Source organism: Syngnathus typhle, unplaced genomic scaffold, assembly GCF_033458585.1.
Source record: "Syngnathus typhle isolate RoL2023-S1 ecotype Sweden unplaced genomic scaffold, RoL_Styp_1.0 HiC_scaffold_28, whole genome shotgun sequence".
Lineage (NCBI taxonomy): Eukaryota > Metazoa > Chordata > Actinopteri > Syngnathiformes > Syngnathidae > Syngnathus > Syngnathus typhle.
The window spans coordinates 670,854-680,382 of record NW_026871934.1 but is presented as its reverse complement, the minus strand read 5'-3'; the positions used below and the strand labels follow the sequence as shown (position 1 = coordinate 680,382).

General features: G+C 44.1%; 1 protein-coding gene across 3 annotated transcripts in view; it reads right to left on the bottom strand.

The window, feature by feature from the left end:
- Positions 1-951: 951 nt before the first annotated feature.
- LOC133147091 (protein MIX23-like) overlaps positions 952-9,529 on the bottom strand; it is a 116,943-nt gene continuing 108,365 nt past the window's right edge. For all 3 annotated transcript variants that reach the window (XM_061271193.1, XM_061271191.1, XM_061271194.1), the window contains one exon: positions 952-1,180. Coding sequence is in view for 2 of the 3 variants with exons in the window: in XM_061271191.1 (XP_061127175.1) it covers positions 1,130-1,180 (51 nt within the window). In the remaining variant the exon portion in view is untranslated. The remainder of the gene's footprint in view (positions 1,181-9,529) is intronic.

Sequence of the window (9,529 nt, the reverse complement as noted above, 5' to 3'; positions counted from 1 at the left end):
ATTTTCTTCCTGTGTATGCCTGCGGGAGGCTCTAACCAGTTATCAGTAGAACGCCTTTGTTCTTTGTTTACTCCAAAGAACTTCTTTCTCTTTAAGTCAACTCTGTAGCTCTTATTCATAGATTGTTGTTGATTGGGACTGTTTTTCTTTAAATGTTATAGAAAAGACATACATGTTGAAGTAGTTGCATATAAGTTATCTCATATTTACTCAATGTTTTAGTAACAGCATGCAAGTTATCTCACATTTAATATCTGTTGAAGTGTTTGTACAAAAGGTATCCAATATTTACTCATTATTATTGTGTGTTGTGTTAGTTTGAGAAGAAAATAAATTTAGCAAAAGAAGGTCTAGTTGCATTGTTTCACAGGAAAACGGCACTCAACACGCTTCAAGATATCTGATCACAGTCAAGGACGAGTCAGCCAACAAGTGGAGAAGCCAGCCGGCGTCACGGAACGGCCAAGGCCTTGTCGGTTCGCACTACGCTACATTCGTTTGCTAGGCAGCGTTGCTACAGACACAAATTCCCCTTCCTTTAGTGTAGCAACGCCTTTGTAACCAGGTCAACCTAAAATAAAGAGGAGACAGCAGGCTAAGAGCTCAGAACTGATGGAGATTGTAACCAAAACGCTCTCTGTTGGTTCTCCTCGCTAGTAAAACGAATACTGGTTGTCTTCTCTTTATTTCAGTGTGTGAATTAATGTGTGATGGTATTGAAGTGGGAGCACCATCAATGTGTACATATTCTGTTAGGTTAGACGAACTCATATACTTTTTCATGTTCAGATATGTGTAAATCCTCATTGTTTTATATAAACATGACGCTCAATCAAAAGCACAGATACAGCACACAGAACTGTGTAACCTTCCAATACACATAGCCTGAGATGACACACACACACACGCACGCACGCACGCGCACACGCACACACACACACAGTGACGCGATTGTCTGTTTATAAACATTTCAGTTTAATGTTTTGAAAAAAAAAATACAATATTTGTCATCAACTCAACACACACAGAACGAAGCATGGTAGATGTGAGCAGGCATTCTGAAGCCAAGATGCCAGTGGCATGGTCACAGTTTCTGGATCGGTCTCAGTCATTTGGATGGAACAAACCATCATTTCACCTTGGGAGGCGTGTAGTGTACTCGGCACCTTTCGTTAAAAACCTGAAACAGAGAGTGAAGACAATATCTCACACTTGCCATTTCTACTTCCTCTTTTTCTGTACCATTGCTAGATAAGAACAAAAGGGGCCTTCTGCGATTAGTGTTGTGCGGTTGGCCCACTCTGTCATTGTGCTAACGAACAAGTGGAGACGTTAGGTGCTAACGAGCAAGTGGAGACGTTAGATGCTTTGTTAGTTTCTTGCACAAGCTTATTTTTTTTACTGTTCATGCTAAACCATGCGATATGAACGTATCTGTTAGAGTGGTGCTCACTCTAACTTATTTTTCCAAGAACCACATGGGAGACAGTATGCCCTTTCTGAGCACTTGCAAGTGGAGAGTCATTCGTCGCTGTGCGTACAGCGATGATCGAATGAGGTCTGACTTTGGATTCCTGCAAGAAAGTATTTATTGAGAGAAAGCAGGCTGGGTGTGACATTGGAGATGTTTGGTGGTCACCTCAGCAACTGGTTAATCAGTGCGGAGGGTCCCAGCTCATTGTTTTACAAGGTTGTGGAAACAGAAATTAGTGGAGCATTTTAGATGACTAACTAAGCAAGAATGTTTCCACACCATTTGGAAAGTTTCAACAACTGAATGGTTAAACTTTTCAGAGTCAAGGAAAGGTAAGAGGTTTAAACAAAGTTCCAACATAATCATACGATCAAAATAATCTGTAAACCCTAACAGTATCCTTGACAAGAAACTAAGAGATACATTTGGAAAGCTTTGGAGATACGCTCGGGGCATGCACTGGCACACCACAGCTTTAAAAAACTCAGTGTGTTGCTCAAATTTGCTGTTCTGAAATTCAGAGTGTAAAACCGCCTTTAGACTGGGCAAAAGCTGGTTATTGGTTTAGAACAGGGGTGGGCAAACCTTTTGACTGTCGGGATGAATTTGGTTCTAAATTTAGACCGGGGGGCCGAACCAGTAGCACAGCGGTGGCCAACCCGCGGCTCGCGAGCCGCATGCGGCTCTTTGGCTGGTTTCATGCGGCTCTTTTCCGTTCATATCAACATTTGTGTTTATTTTTCGTGCGTATTTGCTTCGCTTGAGTTCAATATGGTATTTTGGTCAAACGCGCATGCGCGTGAGGTGAAATCCCGCAAAGGAGGAGGGACAAACAGAGCGATTGGTTTTGCTGGCTTTTTAATGAATGGCGACTGTGACTATGGGGGCCCATTAGGTCCAGAAAAGCTGACAAGACGCTTGCCAAAATGGCAAGGAAAAAATGCACAGCTAAACAAATATATGATGATGAACACAGGACGTTTTTAACAGAGTTAAAGTTGTTTTTTGTTGAACGCTATGGCAAGCCATTGTGCCTAATGTGTCGAACGTCATTGGCGCATTTAAAAGCTTCAAATGGTTAGCGCCACTTCAGCTCACTTCATGCCAATATCGATACTTTGGACTTTGCAAAAGGGACTGAATTTCGCAAGCACAAGTTTGGAGACTTTGAAAAGTCAGGCAGAAAAATAGGTACAGTTTCTCAAAAAAATTACGAAGCACTCAGAGACTGTCACACTTGCATTGTTTCAACTGGCTTGGAACATTGCACGGGCTAAAAAGCCATACAATGAAGTGGATTTCGTTAAAATATGCCTCAGCGACGTTATTGAAATCTTGTCTCCTGAAAACGACAAACTAAAACGGTCTGTCCCGCCACACATAGTAAGTGAAAAAACTTATGTTTTTGTTTGTGGAATTTGTTGAACTGAGAGTTTGTCTGTGTGAGACAATGCACACAATGTTCATTGTTGAAAATGTGGTCTTTGGTCTGTGGTTTCAGTACTGTAGGAGTCAATTTGTTATTATCATGTTGGTGCGTGACATAATAATGTCACACAATAAAGTTGGCTGAGCAGAGGGGTGTGTGTGTGTGTGTGTGTGTGTGTGTGTGTGTGCGCGTGTGTGTGTGTGGGGGGGGGGGTTCATGTGTGCTCATGTGTATGATGTGGCTCTTTGCGATGACACAGTAAAAAATGTGGCTCTTAGTCTCTGACTGGTTGGCCACCCCTGCAGTAGCAGATGGACGTAGTGTTTGTGCGAAGTAATAGAAATGACATGTAAAGGTCATTGCATAAAAGGTTTGTACTTTTAGTAGGTAGTAAAGCATGGATATTCAAAAAAAGCTTTTTGAAAACAAATGCATTTATTAACAGCATCTTCAACCTGTCTCGTGCCCAGGCAACTGTCCCGTTGTGCTTCAAGACCACCTCCATTGTGCCGTTGCCTAAACACTCCTCTGCGAAGGGCCTCAACGACTACCGTCCAGTTGCACTCGTCTCCCACCTCATAAAGTGCCTCGAGAGGCTGCTCCTGGGTCACGTCAAATCTGGGCTCTCACCTTCTCTGGACAAACACCAATTTGCCTACCGAGCAAACAGGAGCACGGATGACGCCATCTCCTCTGCACTACATGCAGCCCTCTCCCACCTGGACGAGAGCAACACCCATGTGCGGATGCAGTTCATTGACTTCAGCTCTGCATTCAACACCATCATCCCCTCCAAACTCATCACCAAACTTGGTAACCTTGTGGAGAACAAGGACCTCAACATCAACCCCTCTGTCATGAACTGGATACTTGACTTCCTAACTAACAGACTCCAGTCTGTTAGGTTAGACGGCCTCACCTCCTCCACCCTAACCCTGAGCACCGGCGTCCCACAGGGTTGCATGCTGAGCCCACTCCTCTACTCCCTCTACACCTACGACTGCACTCCTGCGGATGGCTCGAACAACATCCTCAAGTTTGCAGACGACACAACGGTGGTGGGCCTCATCAAAAACAACCATTAAACGGCCTACAGGGAGAAGGTACAGCACCTGACGACATGGTGTGCCAACAACAACCTGGCCCTCAACACCAAGAAAACCCAGGAGCTCATTGTTGACTACAGGAAGACTGAGGCTGACACGCACGCCCCATCCATATCAACGGGGAGGAGGTTGAGCGGGTCGCCAGCTTCAAATTCCTGGGTGTCCAGATCTCCGATAACCTCTCCTCGTCCCTCAACACCTGGTCACTGGTCATTAAGGCCCACAAGCGTCTCTTCTTCTCGAGGAGACTGAGTAAAGCCCATCTATTTCCTCAAATCCTGGCGAACTTCTACCAGTGTGCCATCAAGAGTATCCTCACCAACGGCATCACGGTCTGGTACGGCAACTGCACAGCCGCGGACCAGAAGTCACTACAGAGCGTGGTGAAGATGGCCCAACGCATCATCGGCACATCACTTCCTACCATCAAGTTGATTTACCAAAAACGGTATGCATCATCATCAAAGACTCCAGTCATCCCAACCACAGACTGTTTACTCTTCTTCCTTCTAGGAAGCGATTCCGGACTCTTCGGGTCAAGGCGAGTAGACTGAGGAAAAGCTTTTTCCCCTCTGCCGTCATCGCCCTGAACTCCGCAGCACAACACCCCTGTCATCCCCCTGAACTCTTATCATTCTGAACCCTGCAGCACAATAACCCCACCACAACATTTTTGCTCCTCTTATTTATTGTGTTACTGTTTTTTTCCATGTATAATGCGCCCCCATGTATAATACGCACCCTAAAAATGGCATGTTGATGCTGGAAAAAAGCCTGTACCCATATATAATACGCACCCAAATTTTGACTCCTACTTAAGTCCGTGAACGTAAAATTATTTCAGAAAAAAGATCATCTTTGGGAACAACCGGATGTTATTCTGTCGGTCAGTATCGCTGCGCATGCGCTAGCATACTCAATAGCGAAGAAATGTTTCGGATTTGTGTAGGGTACATTGTGACAGCAAACGAGCAGGTGATCTAGCAAGCGTCTGATACGAGAGCATTGTGTTTGTATGGAGCGTGTTTGAAGTGAACAGCAGAGAAGAAAGCTGTAATGGCGGCCTCCGTAAAAAAAAAAATAATAATTTATTTTTTTTTGTACCCATGTATAATGCGTGTCAGGGTTTTCCAAACTATCTTGATCTATGATTATGTTGGAATGTATATAACCGGTAATAAATAACTTAGGTAGATTAGTTTTATGCTTACGTTGGTATGTAACCGGTAATAAACCACCTAACTCTGTCCCATCCTAAACAATGTCGTAAAACATCCCCTGCTCTGTTTACCCAGAGGTCAAGAGCTTTAACTTGTTTATTCAGTCTACTGTCACCCCCACCCTTTTCCTCTTAATAAAGATGCTCTTGTGGGAAGGGAGAGTCAGACTTCATTCGACCATCGCTGTGACAACAGCGACGAGTGAACTCTCCACCTGCAGGTGCCCAAAACGACTAACTTGTCTCCGAGTGGTTCTTGCAAAATAAGTTAGAGTGAGCACCACCCTAACATTTTGGTGCCGAAACCCGGGATCCCTCATACCCGCCATCTGGCTGACGGAGGACGACACGCTGTACACCGTCGACGGGCCAGCGTCCATTTAGCCGGACCTGGTAAAGAAAGACCTAGGAAGGAAATTCTTCGCTGGGCCAGCATCTTAGGTCTGCCTTCGTCTGACAGATGTGGATTGACGGGATCCGGCTGAACAGCGAACCAAGGAGACAAGTAAGTTAAAGCCCTAAAGTTGTGGGATTGTGTTGTTGTGAAACGCGTAAAAGTGCACAGGAATAAAAATAGGCAAGACAGAAGATAAGAAGTCTTGTGGAAGGAGGGGGTGTTGTAGAGTCCCCCTCTGGATGAAGTGGCTCTTCTGGAGCAGTGGTTTTCAAAATATTTTTGTCAAATCTCACGTACCTCCGTGTACCCTGATTTGACAACCGCTGTTCTAAGGGGACAACTTCGCGTTGGCAGGGCTGGGTAACTGGACGGTTGTCTTTAGTTCCCAGGGAAGGAAGGGGTGTTGTAGAGTCCCCCATCCGGATGAAGCAGCTCTTTTATTTTTAAAAGAGGACTTCGCGTAGGCAGGGATAAGAAATTTTTGTGGTTGAGAAAGTGGGACTGGTAGGATAAATTGACTAAATAGCAGTTCTAGCATTGATCCACGAAAATAATACAGGCTAGTAATTGTTCAAAGGTCAATTTAAACTTGCATTGAGGATCCTCAAAGAAAAAGAATAAATTTTTAAGAGAAAAAATTGTATAAACCTAAAATACCAAATTAAGATGGGAAATAAAAACTGTAAATCCCTAGCTCTTGACGGAGATGAGAAGTACATGGCGAGTAAATTTGTTAATTGTATGCAATACATGCCGAAGTGGAAGAAAAAGTATGGAGTAGAAGGGAGGTTGAAAGTTGAAGTGTGGAAGATAGTGGTTGATGTCTTGGAGGAGAGCGTGAACAGGAAGTCAGAGGGACTGAAAAAGAATAGAAAAGAGAAAGAATTGATTTGTGCTAAAATATGGTTGAATGCTTCACAAGAGAGAAGAGAACAACTCCAAAAGACAAAAGATAGAAAGATGAAAAGTGATGAGGCTGCGACCATGTTTGTCAGGCCGGAAGACAATGAGGCCACAGTGCGCAGGCGCACTGTCCCAAATACAGCGCAAGCAGAGGAGCAAGAGAGGCTGTCCGCTTGTGCGCAAAACTTGTATCCAAGCTTAACAGACCTGCGCCCTCCCCCATATAACAGCAAAAAAGGTCAGGGTCAAATGATTAGAAGCCCTGTACAAACAAGAAGTTTAACCACTGCTGCTAGATTTTCCCAAAATTTAGACAATGTTGATGTGTGCCCAATGATCCAAGTGCCAAACCCTATTGTAGGGGAAGGCCAACCTCCACATACATATGTTTTTCTGCCATGGACTTTGGAAGAGGCAAGGAAAGCAGTTGAAGGGGTTACCCCTGTTGCTGAAGACCCAGAAAAATGGGCAGAAGACATGGCTGGCATCATACATTCCTATAGACTGAATGGACATGAGGCAGGAGAAGCTGCAATGTCTTCCTTGGGAAAAGACTGGGCAAAGGTTAGAGGAAATTACACAGGTAGAAATAATCAAGGGCCTTTTCCCTATCCCGTTGAGGGAAATCGATTGGGAGGGGAGTATGCAGCACAATGGAATGATCTTGTGCAAAGAGTGCGAACAATATTTCAAAGACGAGCGAATTATGGTCATTTGGCAGGAATAAAACAGAAGCCTGGGGAAGATACTGATGATTTTCGCTTGAGATTTGAAAAAGAATTCAGGGTGCATAGTGGCATCCCATTCAATGATGCAGCTGAGAGTGCTTATCAGCAACAGCTTAAAAATGCGCTCCTTACTAATTTCCGCCCTGAAATAGGCAACTGGGTGAGGAAACATTTGGTGGAAGTAGATATTGCAAGTGTGACAACAACTATGCAATGGGCCAGACATGCTGAAAAAGTGATAAAAAAAGGCAAAAGTTCTGATGTATTTCATCTAGACGTTAATGACCTAGATGAAGATACAACAGCCTTCTTCCAAGGGTCCCAGAGGGGCAGAGGAGGTAGAGGCCAACAAGGTCGAAGGCCACCATACAATTCAAAACCCCTACAAGATTCTGACAACTGTTGGAACTGTGGGAAACGTGGACACTGGTCAAAAGAGTGTTTTAGAAAAAAACAAAACCAATCAAGGGGTGGAGGAAGGGGCAGAGGGAAAGCCAAATTCTCAGCATGACTAGATTGCCCCCCTATGACCTCTTGTGCTCCTACAGAGGAAGAAATAGTAGATGTCCATACAGCATGGGACATTCTGAGTGCATTAAAAGAAAAACCATATGTTACCTTAAACATTGGAGGAAGTGAAGTTGAGTTTTTGTGTGATACCGGAGCTTGTAAAACCGTAATAAAAACTAAAGTCCCTAATCTGAAGGCCTCCCAAAATACAATTTGGGTGAAATCTGCTGATGGGCAGGTACACAAGAGAGTTTCTCCAATCCAGTTGTAGTGAGAGATGATGAAACAGGAGTCATAGCTTCAGTCTCGATTGTTCTATCCCCAAAATGTCCCATAAACCTGCTGGGACGAGATCTGATGACTCGGTTGGGAATTGCAATAATTCCAGTAAAGGATGGCATGCGAGCATGTAGAGTGAGAGATGTAGACTCATATGCTGCACAAGCAGGTGAACAGATTTCCTGCTCCTATGACATCACTCCCGAACGGAATCCCAAGCTACCAAGCAGATTGCTGAGTAAAGCTCGAAAACAATTGTCCCGACCTGAATCAGAAATGACTTGTAATCAATTACATGTCACCATGAATATCCTCACTGATCCACATGATGACTGTATTGAAAGTTTTCTCAGTGACACAGAAGTAACTTAAACAATCACTGCTCTGTACACAGATCGCGGGTCATTTGCAGCTGCTGCTGTGCTCCTGCCCGCTCCTCAGAAAGACAAATACAAGTTGTCGGCTGTACCCCACATTTCATTGTTCAAACCTCACAGTATAACATGGGCAGATGTGGGTTGCCGAATTAAACTTGCTAGATCTGTCACTGATTATGAGGACAAAGGTGATGGGTGGAGCTACAGTACCAGTTGTGACATGTGGAAGCAAACAGTGTGTGAAGTAGCTGTTGGCAGGGCATGCGCTTGTGCGCTAACCTGACTAGTTGACATTTGTTTGAATGAAAAGGAGGAGGAGGAATTGGCTGGGCTTCCTGAAAAACTGTGGACAAAGGGGCCATCTGATGTAGGACTTTTAACATCCATTCCACCGGTACAGATCAAACCAAGATCAGATTGGCATCCAAGAGTTAAGCAATATCCTTTAAAACAGGAGGCAATAAACGGGATTGCCCCTGTTATAAATGATCTTTTGACAGGAGGAATCATTAGGAAGTGCTCGGATTCTCCTTGCAACACTCCTATTTTTCCAGTCCAAAAGGCCAATAAAATTGATTGGCGAATGATACAAGATTTACGAGCAGTGAATGATGCAGTGCAGACAAGAGCACCTAATGTGCCTGACCCACACACACTTCTGAACACTTTGAAACCTAACCAGAAGTTTTTCACAGTAATTGATCTTAGCAATGCATTTTTCTCAGTGCCAATTCACCCAGACTCACAGTTTTGGTTTGCGTTTACCTTTAAAGGACAAAGCTATACGTACACCAGATTGCCACAGGGATTTGCTGATAGTCCAACTATTTTCATTCAAGCTATCATGGCCTGTCTGGCTGATTTTCAGATGTCAAACAAAAGCCAACTTCTAGTTTATGTAGATGATCTCCTGATAGCCTCTGAAACTGAAGCTGCTTGCAAGGAAGACTCCTTAGCATTGTTACGCTTTCTCTGCAAAACAGGGAATAAAGTGAGCAAGAACAAGCTACAATGGGTCAGATAGGAAGTGAACTATTTAGGTCACACTTTGTCAGCTTCTGGAAGACAGATACAGAGAACCAGAAAGCAGATCATTGCAGATGCACC